This window comes from Labeo rohita, chromosome 18, assembly GCF_022985175.1.
Source record: "Labeo rohita strain BAU-BD-2019 chromosome 18, IGBB_LRoh.1.0, whole genome shotgun sequence".
Classification (NCBI taxonomy): domain Eukaryota; kingdom Metazoa; phylum Chordata; class Actinopteri; order Cypriniformes; family Cyprinidae; genus Labeo; species Labeo rohita.
The window spans coordinates 937,942-959,714 of record NC_066886.1 but is presented as its reverse complement, the minus strand read 5'-3'; the positions used below and the strand labels follow the sequence as shown (position 1 = coordinate 959,714).

General features: G+C 31.9%; 1 protein-coding gene across 1 annotated transcript in view; it reads left to right on the top strand.

The window, feature by feature from the left end:
- hcn4 (hyperpolarization activated cyclic nucleotide-gated potassium channel 4) overlaps positions 1 to 21,773 on the top strand; it is a 94,861-nt gene that overhangs the window by 20,229 nt on the left and 52,859 nt on the right. The window contains exons 2-3 of the mRNA XM_051134544.1: positions 9,608 to 10,031; positions 21,363 to 21,524. Coding sequence (XP_050990501.1) covers positions 9,608 to 10,031; positions 21,363 to 21,524 — 586 coding nt within the window. The remainder of the gene's footprint in view (positions 1 to 9,607; positions 10,032 to 21,362; positions 21,525 to 21,773) is intronic.

Genomic DNA, 21,773 nt, shown 5'->3' with positions numbered 1-21,773 from the left:
TACAAAATGCATGGTATTGTTTATTTAGTACTGACCTGAATAAGATATTTGACATAACAGATGTTTACATGTAATTCACAAGAGAAAGTAATAGTTGAATTTATAAAAATGCATCCCCTTGATTCTTAATACTGTGTTGTTACCTGAATGATCCACAGCTGTGTTGTTTTGTTTAGTGATAGTTGTTTATAAGTCCCTTGTTTGTTCTGAACAGTTAAACTGGCTGCTGTTCTTCAAAAAAATCCTTCAGGTCCCACAAATTCTTTGGTTTTCCAGCGTTTTTTGTGTATCTGAACCCTTTCCAACAATGACTGTATGATTTTGAGATCCCTCTTTTCACACTGAGGACAACTCCGGACTCGTATGCAACTATTACAGAAGGTTCAAACACTCACTGATGCTCCAGAATGAAAAACCATGCATTAAGAAATGGAGGGTGAAAACTTTTGAACTGAATAAAGATGTGTGCATTTGTCTTATTTTGCCTAAATATCATGTTTTTTTTCATTTAGTACTGCCCTTTGGAAGCTACAGAAGATACTTACATGTTTCCCAGAAGACAAAATAAGTTAGATTTACCCTGATCTTCAAATTCCAAAAGTTTTCACCCCTGCCTCTTAATGCATCTTTTTTCCTTCTGAAGCATCAGTGAACGTTTGAATCTTCTGTAATAGTTGCATATGAGTCCCTCAGTTGTCCTCAGTGTGAAAAGATGGATCTCAAAATCATACAGTCATTGATGGAAAGGGTTCAAATACATACAAATGCTGGAAAAAGGGACTCATGAACAACTGTAACTAAACAAAAACACACAGCTGTGGATCGTTCAGGTAACAACACAGTATTAAGAATCAAGAGGATGTAAACTTTTGAACGAGGTCATTTTTATAGATTGTGGACTATATGTAAACATGGTTATGTGAAATATCTTATTCAGGTCAGTACTAAATATAAAATAACATGTATTTTGTATGAGCCATCTTATTTTGGTAAAATAATTAAAATTTGGCAGATTTTGAAAGGGGGATGTAAACTTTTGACCTCAACTGTAGAGACTTCACAGAGCAAATATGTATACTTTATGTCTATATACATTAGTTGTAATGACTATTTATGGTCATTTATGCTGTTTTCATGCTGATTTGGTACCCTTTTAAAATTAAAACAATATGAGGAAGAATAAATGACCTCATCTTTCACTGTTCCTTTAAAATCATCCTTTCTTGTTAATATGCAGCGTTTTCCATAGATCGTTTGTAAGCAAGTCCTCAAATTCCATCATGTGTTTGTGTGCATGTTTTATGACAGTGGTGAGTTCTTCTGAAGTGTGTACTTGCTTCCTCAGTGGGGTTAAGTGTATCGCTGAGAACATTAGCTGTCCGCTGACAGACGACTATCTGTGCTCTCAGTTGTTCTGTTTATCTGCTGAAGTGGGTTTAAACAGTGTATGATGTCCTGCGCTCCCCTGTGCTGATGGAGAGAAGGAGACTGATAGAAGAAAGGAATCCAGCAAACAAGTCATCTCACATCCCATTTCCATGTTTGCAAATTGTTTGTGATCCGAAACATTTGCTTTTGTGCCGTCGTGAATTGGACAAATTCTCATGCTTTTTCTTACCCTCATTCAAATGCATGAAAAAAGTAAAATGCATGTTCTTAAAGGTGCAGCAGCAAAAATGCCTCATTTAATTTTAATGCAATGATGATATAGTGCATATCGAGATTAAAATTCCAGTATTGTGACAACACTAACACACACACGGAGACGCACAGATGTGGCCAAACTATTCAGGGTCTCCTATAAGAATTGAATCTCAGTGAGTTGGACAGGGTGCAAGAGAAAAGACTAATTCAGAGCGGCACGTTATACTGCAGCTGTCTGATACAACATGATCTAACATCCGCTCTCTCTCTCTTTAATGTGTCATGAGTGTGTGTGTGCGTGTGTGTGGCCAGATGGCGCATCCCCACTTCTGAGAGGGATTCTTCGAACAAACAACAAACTTGTGAGCCAACAAGCACCTCAAAAACAAACAGCCGCCTCACAAACAAGCACACAGCGAGAGCAAGAAAATGCATTATTCAGAAGGAGCTGCTTATAATTCATGTTCATAAATGAGCTGCTTCACTCGCGCCATCAGAGACTAAAACAACACCACCTGAGAACTGCATTGCAACCTCTGTGAGTGGTGCCGTTCCCACATGTGGGTGTTTCCCAGGGTATTGCTATATGTTAGGATGTCATAAGTGGTTTTAAAGCATTGCTGTGTGGTTGGCAGGGCGTTAAGGGTGGCTGAAGAAATTAATATATAAATATTAAATGATTTGTAAATGTTTCTTTAGCATTAGTATCATGCAGCATCTTTAAATTGTCTTTGTGTCATGCATAACAGCACATAATTGTGGTCAAATCAATGTAATGCACAGTGACTGTTGTGAACATGCTCTCTATAACAGCAGATAAAACAACACGCTCTCTCACGTATACATTCATTCATTCTACCCCCCTCGTGCAGCCGTGACTCCTGCGTGTTTTTCCATGATGACAGCCAGCTGGAGAGAGAGAGAGAGAGTGTGTGTGTGTGTGTGTGTGTGTGTGTGTGTGTGTGCAAGAGAGAGAGAGAAAGAGAGAGAGAGGCTTATCTTGTAGCTGGAGGCACTCAAAAGGTGAAAACATGTCATGGACGTCCTCTTAGGGAAACAGGACTCTCTCTCTCTCTGTAGTGGATGAGGGAAATGTCATGGAGGAGCATCTCAGGTGTGTGTGTGTGGACATTTCTTCTTTTCTCTTTCTGTTAATGGATATTCTGTCCATCCATCTGCTGTTCTGTCCTTCTTCACATTTTAAACGGCTTTTTCCAAAGATAAACAGGTGAATCTCAGAGAAACACATCCGTATCATATTTTACCTCACAAAATAAAAATGCATCATGTGCATAAATAAAATGAAGCATATTTTTATTTTATTTTATTTATTTTTATTTTTTTTTTTTTGCCTTGTGACTTTCTCTTCACAACAATTATTTTCTGTTTTTTTTTTTTTTTTTTTTTTTGTGTACCAGTTTGAGATCAGTAAGATTTTTATGTTTTTAAAAGACGACTCTTATGCTCACAGAGGCTGCATTTATTAAATCAAAAATATGATAAATACAGTAAAAATTGTGAAATATTATTATAATTTAAAAAAGCTGTTTTCCATGTAAATCTCTGTTAAATTGTAATTTTTTTTTCTATGATCAAATCTGAATTTTCAGCATCATTACTCCAGTCTTCAGTGTCACATGATCCTTCAGAAATCATTATAATATGCTGATTTGCTTCTCAAGAAACATTTCTGATGTTCGCAATATTGAAAACAGTTGTTCTGCAAAATAAATGTGGAAATCATGATGAATTGTATTTTTTTAGGATTCACAGATGAATAGAAAGTTCAAAAGAACAACATTTATTAGAAACAGAAATCTTTTGGAATATTATAAATGTCTTTACTGATCAATTTAATGCATACTTGATGAATAAAAGTGTTAATTTCTTGAAAAAAATACCTGCCCTAAGCTTTTGAACAGTAGTATATATATATTTTCAATGAACTTAACTAGTTTTGTTCTGTATTACAGTACATGGATAAATGTGTTTAATTGGAAAAGTAGGCTTCATGTTCTTTGAAGGAGTGTGTAATTTATAAATGTTAAAATAAAATTTGATTGCAGAAATTCAGTCATTTGTTGGCTAATTCCATCTAAAAGTACTTGGTACTTTCAAAATAACATTGATCTGTTTCGGAGACCTGTTTGAAAACATTTTTTCAATTTTGTTTGGTGCCGCTAGTGGCAAAAACTTTACAGTACAAACTTTACCTTTAAAAACTATCATTTCTTATTTCTTTCCTTTTGATTTTGTTGAAATTCGGGCTTGTTCTTGACAGGTTTGTGAGACTCGCTCGATCCCTCTGTGTGTCTTTGTCTCTGTTCCTCCTGTCGTATGTTGTCTTCCCTCTCTTGTTTTCTTCTTCTCTCTGGATGTGTGGGGAATTCATAGTCTAACGTCAGAGAAACGCCGTGTGCCGCGAGAGAGAGCGAAACCACTGTAAATACTGGATGGAGTCTATTTCTGTCTCGGAACATGAGATTGACTGTTAAATGCACACACGTACACAAATGCACACACACACTTGCTGTTTTTAGAGCGGCTTTTCTCCATGTTGGGGTTTCTATCCATAATAAAACAGGCCAGATTTCTGCCTGGTTAAGGTAGAATGTTCTCCATCACAACTTTCACATACATGCACAAAACATCTGCTAGATGAACACAAACACCTCTAGTAAACTTGACAAGAATTACATTAGTAACTCATAAACAGAAGATTATTCAGTCTTAAATAGAAGATCCATCTCAAAAAGATGATTTAGAGAATTCATGTAAGAACTTTGCATTTATGTTATGATAAGTTATAAAACAAATTTATTTGTATCTTTTCCAGTCTGGTGTTGGTTATATATGACCCTGGACCACAAAACCAGTCTTAAGTTTTGTGGTCATATTGCATATTGCAATGCATATTACTTAATTTTCGATAAGTAATATGCATTGCTAAGAACTTAAGATGCACAACTTTAAAGGTGATTTTCTCAATATTTTGCATCCTCAGATTCCAGATGTTCAAATATTGAATGTTAGAAATGTTATATCTTAACAAACCATACATCAATGGAAAGCTCATTTATTAGGCTTTCAAAAAGATGTCAAAAAAAATGTTTTGAAAATTTTGTTGTGGTCCAGTGTCACATATAAAAGTGTTGTTTTGGTATTATTATTTATTTATTTATTTTTATTTAATTTTTGTATTTTTAATTTTTTAGTTTTTATTTTTAGTGCTTTTTATATTTATATTTATATTTAGCTGGAATGAATTTTAGCAGTTATAGTATAGTATGTAAACTTATTTAGTTGCCAGTGCAACATTTCTAATTCATTTTTCACGTAAGTATACGTTTTAATACAATAAATATTTATTTTATTTTATTAGCTTTATTAAAAACAAATTTAGTTAACAATTGCAACTCTTTTATACTGTGAGTGCAATAACAGAAATTATATTTTTCTTCATGAGATGAAAGTTTTGCAATTCTGACTTTTTTCTCAGATTTGCAAAATGTAAATACATAATTGCAAGGTATAAAGTCATAATTTTAAGGGAAAAAAATCATAATTGCCAGATGTAAACTCAGAATTTAGACTACTTAAGAGTTTTCATTTCTTAATTCTGAATTTATATCTCACAGTTCTGACTTTTTCCCTTAGAATTCTGAGTTCTCACATTTAAAAAAACAAAGGTAATTGCAACTTTTTATCTCACAGTTCTCGCAATTGTGAGTTTATATCTCACATTCCAGGCTTTTATTCTCAGACTTGCAAGTCACAGTTACTTTATTGGTTTTTATTTTGTGGTGGAAACATGCTTTCATAGTGACAGACGGCTGAAATCATGTATGACACCTTTAACAAGAAAAACGCTTATCACAGGATCAAATAACAGTGACCTTATCAACTTTATAGCTGCTCTGCTACTTGTAAAAGCCTAGATTTCAAACGTTTGCTCTTCGGAAACTTTCTCAGGTCTAGATACCTAGTTAAATCGTCACCATGACCATGGCGAATGTGGGTTGCATATTAGTTGGTGTGTGTGTGCTAGGGAATACTGAGGTTGAAGAACAAATGTTGTGATGTGCGTTTGGTTCTCCTGGGTTTTAAACCTCAGCTGAAGCGAACAGTGTCAGAAACGTCACACTAAATATAACACACACCCTGACAGCGATCCGAATCGCCGGATTCCCTCGCTACTTTGAAGAATTCCAATTACTGTCAGTGTTTTCCTTGTGTGTGTGTTGTAATCCATCCTCATCACAGCTCAGGAATCACAGACAGTTGTGTGTAAGTGTAATTTCCACTATAATTAGTGTTTATTCAGGACGCAGTGATTCGTCCGCAAATAGCAAAATGTTCCTGTTAAAAGAAACAACGAATAAATAATAATGACTGGTGGCTGTTTGAATTCAGTGGAAAATCTCCACAAGTACCAGAAAATTGAACCGCTTTCGTTTACTTTGCCCGGCCTGCTTTAAATTGGCTTTCACACCGGCTATGGATTTTTATGGGCTTCCTAAACTTGGGTGGGTAAATCAACCAGAACCAGACGAGCCGTTCACAACACTGACCTTCTCTCTCTATGCAATCTATAGAGCGGCGAGGATATATCACCCAACAACAGAGCCAATCTAGATTCAATTACCAACTGGGCCAAGAGTGCAATTTATAACTAAACACACACACATGCACGTGGATGCTCCTGAGGATGGGAGAGGTCGCGCTGCATGCATTAAACTCCAGTGTTTACCATGGAGATCGGTGAGGAATTCAGCGTCATGACTTTCCGAACATAATTCATAGCTGAAATCTCAAGTGCATCCCGCTTACGATTCATAAGCTGAATCCTCAGCGAACAGAATTTGAATTTATTTCATTTGAATTTCCTTAGTCACAAAGGTGTGTGCATGCATTTGCATTCAGAATAATTATGATTCATGCTCTCATGTGCGATGTTTAATGTGATTTATGTGAGCTTGTGAAAAATCTGGATATGAATTTTGTGCTGCGGATTCTGTATGAGCGACGCACTTTTTGGCAGGTTTTTTTAATCTGCTTCTAAGAATGTCTTTTACTGATTTTGGAAGAGCAGTCCTGGTCCTAGTGCTGTTCTTCCTTTTATATTTGTCTTGTTTTTTTTAGTACAAATCTCTAAACATTCTTAAATCAAGAAACTTATTTGAAATGCAAAATAGAGATTATAAGTTTTGTTCTATGAGAAGTTTATCAAAATGAAATGAGGTTGAGGCTTAAAACAAGACCAAATATTTGCCAGTGGGGTCAGAAAAATAAACTTGTTTTCCCTTTGAGTTAATTAGATTTTTCTGAACCCACTGGCAAATATTTGGTCTTGTTTTATGCCTAAACCTCATGTCATAAGTGACCCAGGACCACAAAATCAGTCATAAGGGTAAATATTTTAAAACTGAGATTTATACATCATCTGAAAGCTGAATAAGCCTTCCACCGATGTATGGTTTGTTTATGGTTAGGACAATATTTGGCTTAAAATCAAATGTTTGAAAATCTGTAATCTGAGGGTGCAACAAAAAATCAAAATATTGAGAAAATCACCTTTAATGTTGTCCAAATGAAGTTCTTAGCAATGCATATTACTAATCAAAAAATAATTTTTAATATATTTACGGTAGGAAATTTACAAAATGTCTTCATGGAACATGATCTTTACTGATGATTTTTATGATTTTTGACATATTCATTTTTGAGTAAACAATCCCTTTAAATGGCAGTGCTGTTGCTTCTGTATGTATCACTGCAGATCACTTCAAATGTAACAAATGTTACAGGGTGTCTGGATAATTGTTACAATGTAGCAGTGTGGGTGGAATATTGCGATTCAGTTGTTACATTTAAAATGTAAATGTTACTTTTTGAGTCCAACTGAGATTTATACGTCTAAAAGCTGAATAAATAAGCTTTCCATTGATGTGTGGTTTGTTAAAACAATATTTGGCCAAGATATGACTATTTGAAAATCTGGAATCTGAGGGTGCAAAAAAAATCTAAATATTGAGAAAACTGTCCAAATGAAGTTCTTAGCAACGCATATTACTAATCAAAAATTATATTGTAATATATCAACAGTAGGAAATTTACTAAATTTCTTCATGGAACATGATCTTTACTTAATATCCTAATGATTTTTGGCTTTAAAAAAATCGATAATTTTGACCCATACAATGTATTGTTGGCTATTGCTATAAATATACCCGTGCTACTTAAGACTGGTTTTGTGGTCCAGGGTTACATTTGTCATTTTGCATTTCGAATGAATGCATCTTGATTTAAGAATGTTTAGATATTTACTCTGGAAAACAAGACTAAAATACAGAGTGAAATCTAACTAACCAGGTCAAGATGGTGTTGTTGTGTGTAAACCATATTGAACAATGCTAAAACCAGCATGAAAGCATCCAAAACATACTTTATACTGGTAACAAGAAATAAAATCTTCTTAACTGATCATAATCTGTTCTTAACCCGGTCACCAGATAAATCGGCTTAGCTGACCTAGGCATTTTTTTTTCCCACAGTACTTTATTTTATACTTATACTCTGTGATGCATGTTTGTAATTAAGTGACCACATGCTTGTGTGTTTTATGTCCAGAATAAGCTGCGAGTCACTAAAATGACGTGCCTTTGAGCTAGTTGAAGTAGAGAACACCACTGGTGTTGGTTAAAGGAGTAGTTCACCCAAAAATGAAAATTTGCTGAAATTGTGCTCACCGTCAGGCCATCCAAGATGAGTTTGTTTCTTTATCGGATTATGAGAAATGTGTCATTCCATCACTTGCTCACCAATGGATTCTCTGCAGTGAATGGGTGCCGTCAGAATGAGACTCCAAACAGCTGATAGAAACATCACAATAATCCACAAGTAATCCACACCACTCCAGTCCATCAGTTAATGTCTTGAGAAGACAAAAGCTGAAACAAGTCCATCATTAAGACATTTTTAACTAAAATAAATCCCATAATCCATAATAACGCCTCCTCCAGTGAAAAAGTGGTCTGGTCTGAATCAGGAGAGAAATCTACACAGATCAAGCACCGTTTACTAGCCAAAACAGCTCTGGATTTTGATGTGAGAAACAACAGGGGATGGACTTTTTCACTGGAGGAAGTTTTGGCTTCTTAAGACGTTAACTGATGGACTAGAGTGGTGTGGATCACTAGTGAATGTTTTTATCAGATGTTTGAACTTTCATTCTGACGGCACCTATTCACTGCAGAGGGTCCATTGGTGAGGCAGTGATGGAATGACACATTTCTCCAAATCTGATGAAGAAACAAACTCATCTACATCTTGGATGGCCTGAGGCTGAGCACATATTCATTTTTGAGTGAACGATCCCTTTAAATGGCAGCGCTGTTGGTTTCAGTATGTATCACTGCAGATCACTTTAAATGTAGCAAATTTTAAAGCGTGTCTGGTTAACTGTTACAATGTAGCACTGTGGGTGGAATGTTGCGATTCAGCTGTTACATTTAAAATTTAAATGTTACATTTTGAATTCCAACATGCCTGACTGACAGTTTCAGTGTTCTGTAGGAGAAATCTTTTTATTTTAATTTAGTATTATTATCATTTATAAAAGGGCTTAGTTTGTATTTTCCACAGCACTATTTGAACCCACTTAACTGTGTTTTTGTTATTTATAAAACATAATGATATCATTTATTCCTTCTGTCTCTGGTTATTTCGTGGGAAAGCGTCATGTTAATACACTAGAAATTAAACCTGAGGTTTCAAGTCACTGAAATACACTTTAACGCTTTCTTCAGGACAATAATGAAGACACATTGCTTGGACTGGGAGACAGATCAATCAGAGAATGTCACATTTTGCACATTTAAAGCTAATTCTCATTTTTAGGTGAAGAAAACACCTAGACATGAAACATGAAAAGTAATGACTTGTCGCTGTAATTCTCCTCCAGGTTTTACTGGGATCTCACCATGCTGCTCCTGATGGTGGGAAATCTCATCATCATTCCCGTGGGCATCACCTTCTTCAAGGACGAGCACACGCCGCCGTGGATCGTCTTCAACGTGGTTTCCGACACCTTCTTCCTCATGGACCTGGTGCTGAACTTCCGTACGGGAATCGTGAAGGAGGACAACGCGGAGATCATTCTGGACCCTCAGCAGATCAAGATCAAATATCTGCGCTCGTGGTTCGTGGTGGACTTCATCTCCTCCATCCCCGTGGACTACATCTTCCTCATCGTGGAGACGCGCATCGATTCGGATTTCTACAAGACGGCGCGCGCTCTGCGGATCGTACGCTTCACCAAGATCCTCAGTCTCCTTCGGCTGCTGAGGCTCTCCCGTCTCATACGCTACATTCATCAATGGGAGGAGGTGAGAGGATGGTTTTTATTGTTTTTTAACCGCATTCAACTCTCATAACCGCTGGTATGTGATGATAATGTGATCCAGGGGGATTTTCACATCTCTGCCTAGAGGGAAATATTATCGCTGTTTCAGAGCGAAGAGATTCAGTGGAGTTGTCAGTTATGTATCACTTAAAGGAGTAATTCTGTTTCTTTGTTTTTATTTACTCACCCTTGGCACATCAGAATGCAGGCTGCAAGTTTGACATTAATCACTACATTTACATGCACATCAAATGCATCATGAAAAATTTATATTCCATTGCAGCTATATTCCAAAATGTGATGTTTATATGCGTACAGTCATCGGAGTATTTCTGTACACATAGCTGTTGTACTGTAAGTATGCAGCCTACACATTCCCTGCTGTTCTTTTCCAGGACATTTGAGATGTTCAAACTCTATTTAATTAGAAATCAAATGCTTCTGATCTTCAAAAATACCAGATAACACCACCATGAAAATTAATAATATAATATAATATAATATAATATAATATAATATAATATAATATAATATAATATAATATACATTTCTTTGAATTATTCTAAATACCTAACCTAACCTAACCTTAAAAAATGCCAGACAACGGCGCCAAAACATTAATAATAATATTACTCCTACTACTACTACTAATAATAATAATTATTATTATTATTATTATTATGTACATTTCTTTTAATAGACCTGATTCTAAAAACCTTCTGACCTTTAAAAATGCCAGACAACACCACCGCAAAATTAATAATAATAATAATAATAATTATTATTATTATTAATGTACGTTTCTTTTTTATAATTCTAAAAAAACTTCTGACCTTAAAAAATGGCAGACAGCACTGCCACAAAAGTATTATTATTATTATTATTATTAATTTGTATTATTATTATTATTATTATCATCATCATCATCATCATAAATTAGGACTTAAACACTTCTGACCTTCAAAAATGCCAGGCCACACATACACAAAATTAAATAATAATAACAGCAACAACAACAACAATAATAATAATAATTATAATAATAATAAAAAAATATATATTATAGTAATAATAATAATTAGAAAATTTCTGACCTTCAAAAATGCCAAATGGCACAGCCATAATAATAAGTAATAACATATAACATATTGATAACATATTAACAACAATAATATTAACAATAATAATAATAATAATAATAATAGTTGTTGTTGTTACTATTATTATTATTATTATTATTACATTTATTTTAATAATTCTAAAAAAACTCTAAAAACATGCCGGATAACACTCCCATAAAATAATTAATAAAGGTAATTATAATATAATATAATATAATATAATATAATATAATATATAATATAATATAATAATTATTATTATTGTTCATGTGCATTTCTTTTAATAACTCCATAATAACTTTTAATATTGATGCACATGTAAACCTAGTCAACACCTGGTCATGCTTTTGCAGAGGGAAAAATATGAGTATGGTGATTATGATAAATGGCTTTATTTTGGGTGAAATATCTTGTTTTCTTCATATTGAGATCTCTGATGTTTGACGGCAGCCGTTTGATTTGGAACCCTGGTAAATATGAGCATAGTTTGAGTCATTTGAGAGACTCGCTGTCTCTGTTGTCTTGCAGAAGTGGTTGAGATACTGAATCGATCTGATTTGTGCTTTTAGAAGACGTCACTGAATCCATTTAGTTCTCTGTTTGCAGAAATCACAGGCTGGATGCAGCATATGTTTCGAGACTCTCATTTCCAGCCAGTCTGGGAGCTTTGGCAGAAATCGAAGTGTTGAGTCTTACACGTATCAATTAATGAATATTTCAAAGTAGAGTGCTAACATTAGGCTGTAATTTTCTCGGGTCCTCTTGAGGACGGCTTTGGATGGTGATTAAAGCGATGATTAGAAGCGTTCGTCTCTCGGCATCAGCGGTGAACGGGTGAACGGGGTCTCGGAGGTGCGCGGTGAGAAGTGAATCCGGCGAACGCAGCTGCTGCCTCATTTAGTCGAGGTGCGTTCGCTCTCACGACAGCATGTCACGCGCTCTTCCACAGCAGCACGCCGCAAATCAACCGGCTCCTATTAGAGACGTGCAAAACATGTCAGAAACAAGAGATACTTATTATTTTACCTTGATTTCAACTGCATAAAAAGGCTTCTGCACCCTGTTTGTGCAGTCAGAGGAACACAGCAGGAACTAATTAAGCTGGAGAACTAGTTAGTCGCTGACTGACGAGCAGGAGCAGATGAGATGACGAGCGGCTTAATATGTGACAGAAAGCGAGCAGACCTCGATGGGCGGAAATGAAGGCCATTGCATCAAAGTGTCATTTTTACAGGAGTCATTCCTGATCTTATATGAGTTTAATGGTGTCGTAACTGTCATGAATGTGATTATGATTTGATGTAGAACAGCTATTTTTACCACCGAATGTTTAAGAGTAAAAAAGAGTCAGTATGATTTTTCCTGAAAGGCAGTAGCAATTTGATTGATTGGGGATGCATTAAATTAATCTAAAGTGACAGTAAAGACATTTATAATGTTACAGAAGATTTCTGTTTCTAATAAATGCTGTTCATCTTTCAATCCTGAAAAATAATGTATCACTGTTTCCACAAAAATATTGTGCAGCACGACTGTTTTCAACATTGATAATAATTAGAAATTTTTGTTGAGCAGCAAATCAGCATATTAGAATGATTTCTGAAGGATCATGTGACACTGAAGACTGGAGTAATGATGCTGAAAATTCAGCTTTGATCACAGAAATAAACTACATTTGAACACATATTCACATAGAAAATGGCTATTTTAATTTGCAATAATATTTCACATTTTTACTGTATTTTTGATCAAATAAATGCAGCTTTGTTAAGCAAAAGTGTAACCAAAATGTAACCAACCCCCAAGTTTTTAATGATGGTGTAATGTAATTATAGAAATATATTAAATAAATTATATAATTCAGCTAGTAACATGATAATATAATATAATATAATATAATATAATATAATATAATATAATATAATATAATAATATAAATGTATAATATAATATACTTTTCCTTTAATAATTCTAAAATATATGTATACACAATTTAATTGCAAGTCAACACCACCACAATCTTTAAATAAATAAATAAATAAATTATTTAATTTAAAAAATATTTTTTTATATAAAAAATATTTGTATTAAAATTATTTAATTTAATAATAAATATGTAACTAAATATTTAATATTAAATTATTATTATTATTATTATTATTATTATCTTTTTAATTATGGTGTAATGTAATTATAAAAATATATAAAATTAATTATATAATTCAGCTAATGGCATGCTCTTGTAAAAAAAAAAAAAAACTTACACTAAACTTTTAAAGCATTCAGATTTAGTTTCTTTCTGTATTTTTGTATACATATCCTTTGCCGTCTTTACATTTATTATTTCTATTCTTTATCATTACTTTTGTGTAATTGCATGTTAATCATATGAAAGAAAATTTGATACATGTCCAGTGTGCATATAGCATACTATTTATTTATTTATTTATTTATTTATTTTTAATGTATGTTTTTTAAATAGTAGGTGATATGCCATTTTAAACAGATTTTTAAAAATTATTTTAATGTATTTATTTTTAATTTATTTAAGATTAATTAATTTTAAATAGTTTTGTGTATTTATTATTTATACAGTACTAAGACTGACAGCAGACTGGCATTAACCACGCTAACCTGTTTTTAAACCATTCGATTTCACTGTTTCAACTAGTCTACACAAAAATTGCTAACAATATTAGAATGTTATGCATTGACTAAGTTTAGATTTTTTTAATTGACACAAAGCAAAGCTATCTCTTTGATGCTGATCATCTCACAATCAAATACATCTCCTGAATGTTCATATTAGCTAAACTAAACTAAAAGTTTGGAAGATGCTGATGGTAACATCTCCTGTGAGTGAATCCAGTTAGTCAGCATGTTATTAAATCAAATGAAGGCTTAATGAGTGACTCCTGCGATCAGCAGATGCTCTCACCGACACGGCCGTCCAAACAAACCTCGCTTTCAGCATCCAGGGGCCTTTCTGGGCCATCGCTGGGAGTTTTAATGGAATGGATGTTTTTAAGAGCCGAAGCAGCCCCTCTCGGCCCGTATTACGCTAACGACGCTCTCTCTGCGTGACGCGAACACCTCGGAGCGCTTCTCAATGACCAGAGTTTGCGCGAGGGATCGTTTCGAAGGCGTTCGCGGAGCTTCGGTAGCCGCACCATCTGTGTTTGTTTATTGAGCGAAGGCAGGGAGTCCGTCTCTATTACCATGTGCATCTGGGATCGTTCTGATTTATGGCTCGTGTCGCCGCGATTGGATGTTCGGGATGGAGAGCGTGATGTTCGATATGGCGCAGAGTTCTCTGAGGTTCTTCAAAAACACAAATATAGTCATTCTAGGCTGGTTTGGAGTCACGCCTGACACGCAGGCTGAGATCAAGTCTGCAGGAGGAGGTAGAAACGGGGTTTAACAGCGTATTAAGGGATGTAAGACGGTTTGGCAGCATAAAAGGCGAATGTGCAAATGCGACTTGTGTAGTATAAATATGAGCACAGCAGGCGGGCTCCAAAACCGTGTAAATAAACAATCAAACACCCTCATCGCTGCAATACTACTCATTCATTTCCTCTAGGATTTAGTTTGTGTACTGTACACAATCTGAAAAATTAATATGCGTGTGAACAATTACATGTGCACTATACAGTAACTGTATCACCACCATAATGATTTTCAGAGACTCCATTCTTGAAAATCTGGATAGTACGCATCAGCATTTCAAAGAGTAGAGAGCTACATTATGACCTCATTATATGTGTTTAATTGCATGTTAATCAGTCAAGAAAAACATGTTTGTGGTTGCAAGAAAAATTATATATCTGCCTGGTATGCATACAACGTGCTATTTGTTTAATGTTACATTTACATATTTAAATGTATTTTTTAATAGTAGGTGATGTGTCATTCTAAATATAAACATTTAAAATAATTTATTTTAATTTATTTATTAAAAAATTTTTGAACGTTTATTTTATTTTATTCTTAATTTTTTAAATACCGGTTGTAAGGTGTTGTGCTATTCTAAACACAAACATGTAAATTATTTCTGATTTATTTTAATTAATTAATTTAAATACATTTATTTTATATATTTATTTTTAATTTTTTCAAATAGTAGGTTATGCACCATTCTAACCATAAACATTTTAATTATTTTGTTTTAATTTATTTGTTTTGATTTATTGGTTTTAATTCATTTTGTTTATTTATTTGTTCATTTATTTTAATTCATTTTTAAAAAAATTCATACAGTAGGATTTGCCATTTTAAATGTAAACTTTTTATTTTATTTTATAATTTTTTTTTTATTATAATTATTTGTTTTTATGTTATTATTGGTTTTAATTAATGTAACAAAAAATCATATAGTAGGTTGTGCCATTCAAAACATTTTATGTATTTAATTTTTTTTTACTTATTTTATTTTTTTATTGGTTTTAATTAATTTTTTATTAAGTTTATTTATTTATTTTAATTCTTTTTTTTTTTTTCATTTTTTCAGTAGGTTCTAAATATAAACACTTTCATTTATTTTAATTAATTTTATTTTAACATATTTAATTTTTTTATTTTATTTTATTTCAACATATTTACATTTTTTATTTTATTTTATTTTGTTTTGTTTTATTGGTCGTAATTAACGTTATTTGTTTATTTATTTTCATTCATTTTAATTGTTCATATAGTCGGTTGTGGCATTCTAAACATAAACATATATTTTAAATTATTTTGACTTATTTGATTTTTTTTAGATTTAATTTAAAATTATTTTATTTTGTTTTGTTTTATTTAATTTTATTGTTTTTAATTAATTTTATTTGTTTATTTATTAAAATTATTTTTTTCATATAGTAGGTTAAGCCCATTCTAAATGTAATTTTATTATTTAATTATTTTTATTTAATTAAATTAAATTTTATTTAAATTTTTATGTTTAATAGTAGTTTATGAATATTATTTTTGTTATTATTTTTATCCTTTTTTTTTTTTGTTAAGGCTTAGATTGTACGTAACTTTGACCGGATGTTAGCTTTGTTTAGGTCTGCAGGCTTTGCGAAACACTTGATTTAAAGCTTTGAGGATGAAATCTGCCCTTCTGTGTGATGATTTAGCACACAGCATGACAGTATTTCTCAGAGAAAGCTCCTTCATCAGTGATTACTGCTGTCTGATCTTTCATTCACTGTGCTGGAGTTTTCTCTTTCACTGTGGCTCAATTTTACAATATAAAGACCTCCAAGAGTATTTTCTTTCCGCGTTTTCAACAGCGTTCGGTCCATTTTTCCATTGCAAATGCTGTTGAAAAATAAGTAAACATTGTGCTGTGTTTTGAAAACGTCTGCTGCTGTTTCCTTTGGTAATTCTAAGATTTTCTTTGATTCTTCACTCATTCATTGATTCATTTTTTCCATCATCCACATGCTGAAACCAGCAGGTTTTGGTTCAATCTGCTAGATTAGAGTCCTTCTGTTTGTTTCTCTGTGTCTCTCTCCATTCTCATCAGCTTCATCAATCAGCGTTGAGATGATCGCTCGCCATATGAAGCTCTCATCGTTAACGCGTCTCGTGTCAATTAGAGTCGGAGCGGCCGAGCGGCCATCGCTCAGTGTGGGAGAGAGAGACGGTCAAACAGCCCCTGTAGTTTTGGTGATTCATACATTCGTAGATTCGTCCCTCGCCGTTCAGGCAAGACACGTTAGTCTTCATTCCCCTGATTCACAATAATGACTTTATAATAAGCCCATATTAGAGAGGATTTCCACAATCTACCCAGAGCACTTCTCATTTTAATTGCGCTGCAGTCTGTTTCCATTTCACCACACTAATTTATTAGAGTCCAAGCGCGTAGAAAGACAAGAGAGAGAGCAAACAGTGCTTCGGCTGTCTTCAAAACCCTGGTGAGCTGCCTACCTATATAAATATATATGTATGTGTGTGTGTTTGTGTGTGTCCATAAGCAACATTTGGATAAATGGTGCCATAATTTGATGTTTTAATGTATTATGTATTCATGCCACCCACAAGAAATAATGAAGTTTCAGGAAGAGAGAATAGATCTAGTCATTTTTTGGTAGAATTAGATTGTTATTCATTATTAATATCAATATACATAATATTAACAATAATAATATTAATAGTATTAATAATACTACTTTATCATATTTACATAATAATAATAATAACAAAGTAAAAAATAAAGTAAAATAAAATAAATAATTACAATTAATACAATTATTATTATTATTATTATTATCATTAATATCAATATCCATAATATTAACAATAATAATGTGAATAATATTAATAATAATATTTTATAATATTTACATAATAATAATAATAATAACAAAGTAAAAAATAAAGTAAAATAAAATAATTAAAATAATTACAATTATCATTATTATTGTTATTATTGTTATTATTATTATTATTAATACTAATACTACTACTACTAATAGTAATATAATTAATATCAATATCCATAATATTAACAATAATAATATGAATAGTATTAATAATAATACTAATTAATAATAATAATAGCAATAGCAATAAAATAAAAAATAAAGTAAAATAAAAAATAAAATAAGTAATTAAAATAATTACAATTATTGTTATTGTTGTTATTATTATTATTATGAGATAAAAATAATATCAATATCAATAATATTAATAGTAATATTAATACTGAGTAATACTATTTATAATATTAACAATAATATTAATAGTACTAATAATAATACTTCATATCATATTTACATATTATTATTATTATTATTATTATTATTTATATTATTATTAATTATAATCACATTACCAGTACTATCAATATCCATAATATTAATACTAATAATAAGACTATTGATAATAATAATAATAATAGTAATAATAATAGTATTATTAATAATACTTTATCATATTATTATTATTATTAATTATAATCACATTATCATTAATATCAATATCTATAATATTAATAACATATTAATACTACTAATAATGCTATTCATAATATTATTAATAATAATAATAATAATAAGAGTATTAATAATAACACTTTATCATGTTGTTGCTGATAAAATATTATTACTATATTATTTTATTTTTAAATTGTACTACTACTAATAATAAAAGAATAATTTATCATATTGTTATTATTATTATATCAGCAATGATAAAGTATTATCATTATTGTTTTATTTTTATGTTTTACTACTACTATTACTACTAATTGTTTATTAGTAGTAGTAATGATAATATTAATAATAACATTGATATTAATAATGTAAATAAAAGCAATATTGTAAATGAATATAGTAATATTAACATGAATGTTAATTTCTATTTCAATCTTAATTATTATATTAATATTTAATATTTAGATTTTGTTGTAACGTAAATCCAATTTACATTTCTAAGAACTTGTAACTTGAAGCAGATTTTTACTAGACTCTTTTTCATCATCTCAGTTGTCCTGATTCATCACTGACCCAAACCTGAATGAAAAAGCTGACATTTAAACAATTCATACATTCATGTAATCCATTAGTTTGCATTATCGCTTGAACCTGAAATGTCTTTCTCTTTCTATCATGTGTCTGTCCGTCCCTCTGTCTCTCTGTCTGTCTGTGATGATCCAGCAGTAAAGGCAGACAGTCGGTAATGAGGGTGACTTTTACACAACGCTGCATGATTAATTCAGATGCTTTTACAGCTAGTTGATGTTACAGAGAGCCAATTATTTAATCCGAGCTCATGCTGTTTCCCTCGGAACGAGCCAGAGCGGCGAGCGACGTAATGCTCAGTTTGTCATTACACTGTCCTGGCAGAGGAAAGAGTTGTTAAAGACAAACATACGAACAGTAATCAACATCTGACCATGGGCGAGAGACATAGACACACAGTGAGAGAGAGAGAGAGGGTGATTTATAGAGCTTTTCTCGTCACTCAATAACAATAGCATCATGTGGGCATACTCCTCTCACATAAGCTTTTAAAAGCTGTGTTTTAAAGTGACTCGAGTGGTTTTTAATAAGCACCGGTGCAGTTAACGGCGCGTGCCGTGGCTTCACTCACATTAAGTAGCTTTCAATTGTAGAGGCCATTAACACCGCACTGACCGGCGGCTTCTCGAGAGGATACTTCGCATTAGGATTAGCCAATCGCTCACCCGCTCCTTCAGCCGTTCTTCAGCTCTCTCTCTCTCTCTCTCTCTCTCTCTCTCTCTCTCTCTCTCTCTCTCTCTCTCTCTCTCTCTCTGTCACTCTTGGCAGGAAGGAAGAAGCCTGGACTTGTTCTGACCTGTTTTCAATTATTTAACCTGTTAGTGATTCAGAAATGTCTCTTACACACACACACACACTAAAGCAGAGCTATTGTAGACTCTTTTCCATAAGGATGGGAGTCCTTATGTCCTTTAAGTGCCTCATCATTCTATTTTAGTTCAGGGAATCATAGTCTGATTACAAAATGTTTTGAATTGTTTCTGTTGGTGAGTTAGTTTGATTCATTTCCATGAATCAGCTCAATTTGTTGCATTGAACTGATTCAAAACACTGATAAATAATCTTTGAACATTCTGAATTATGATTGTTCTAATTATATTCATTAAATATATATATTATATGTTTGCAACGTTTATATATATATATATATACTAAAATTAAAATTAATATATTGTATGTGATTATATAATTGACATATTATTTAATTTATAACCTATATATAATTTTTAATTTTGTATAATAAAAAAGATGACATTTATTACATATATATTTTTATGTACATATTAACTATTAAATTAAACAATTAAATTAAAATTAATTAAATTAAATTGTGTATTTGTTTATAATTATAACTTTATATTTATAACTTTTTAGAATTATTTAATGTGATTTACATTTTTATTTACATATTAATCATTAAGTTAATTAAAAAATAAATTATATAAATTATGTAGTACAACTTTGTAAAAATTATAGGTAATGCTCCATGCTCCATATTCCTTATTAATGTATTAATAATTACATGAACTTGTTTGAATGTTTCTACTTGTTTTTCATGTATGTGTTCATGAATTAATTAATTTGTTTGTTTATGATATTACAGTAAAATGCTGTAATGTTGTTTTAAATTGTTAAAATTTACATTTAAAATGTTTAAGAAAGCATGAATTAGTACCTGACAAATTAATACAAATTATTGTTTATTTGCATATTACAAAAATTGATTTATTTTTTCATTACAGTAAAATAGTTTTTATTTATAAAATTTAAATAAAATGTTTACATTTAATTTAATTTAAATAAGCATAAATTAGTATGTGACAAATAAATATACCTTTTTTGCATATTACAAAAATAATTTATTTTTTCATTACAGTAAAAATTGTTTTTATTTATAAATTTAAATTTAATTTTTATATTTAATTTCATTTCATTTAAATAAGCCTAAATTAGTATGTGACAAATAAATATACCTTTTTTGCATATTACAATAATAGATTTAATTGATTTGTTCAGTAAAATGCTGTAATACTACTTTTATTAAAAAAAGTTTAAATTATTTAAATTAGATATTTTTTTATTTAATTAAGTATAGATTAGTGTCTGACAAATAAACGTATTACAATTTTATTTATTTATTTATTTATTTCAGTAAAAAAAAAAATATTCTAAATGTATTAATTATAACATTTTTAAATGTAATTTACATTAGCATAAATTAGTACATGACAAATATAGTATTGGTTTGTTATGGTTATTGTTTTTTTGTTTTTTTTTTTGCATGTTGCAAAAATTAGATTTTAATTTTATTTATTTATAAATAAATATTTGAATTTTATGGAAACTGATCTAATTTAAAATGCAGCCCATTTGAAATTAGGACTGTGTGGATAAAATCGTATTATTTTTCTCATGATGTTGCATTGGTCATTTGAATCCTTATATCTGTATTTTTGTTTTACTTCCTTGTGCATCATGTAATTCCTTTCAGTTGCATGTTTAAATGCACGTCTAAGTAATTGCAAACTCTTAAAGCAGCATTTCCCTGTTTCATATGTGTCATATCGTGAGGTATTCGCTGACACTCTGCCCTGTTTCAAATGTCAGTGTCGTTCAGATTGAGCAGAGTGTGACGGCTTGTGTCCAACATGTGCTGTCTCTGCTTCTGTCCCTGCTCAGATTTTTCATATGACCTATGACCTGGCCAGCGCAATGGTGCGAATCGTCAACTTGATTGGAATGATGCTGCTGCTCTGTCACTGGGACGGGTGCCTGCAGTTCCTGGTGCCGATGCTGCAGGATTTCCCCGCCGACTGCTGGGTGTCCAAGAACAAGATGGTGGTGAGTGTTTGCAAACACAATCTGTCTCTCTTCCAATCAGGTCCATCAGGGCTCTTCACCTCCCTTTAAAAGCATGAACATATTTCACCTATGCTGTCCTATGACAGTATGTGTCATGACAGTACAAATCTGCAGAGAAATGAAGGATCATTTTTGTTTTCAAATGATATTTCATAACGTGAAAATATGTTTTCACAGATCCATTTCATTAATTGTTATCAATTATCTGATGTTTGTGTCAGTCAATAT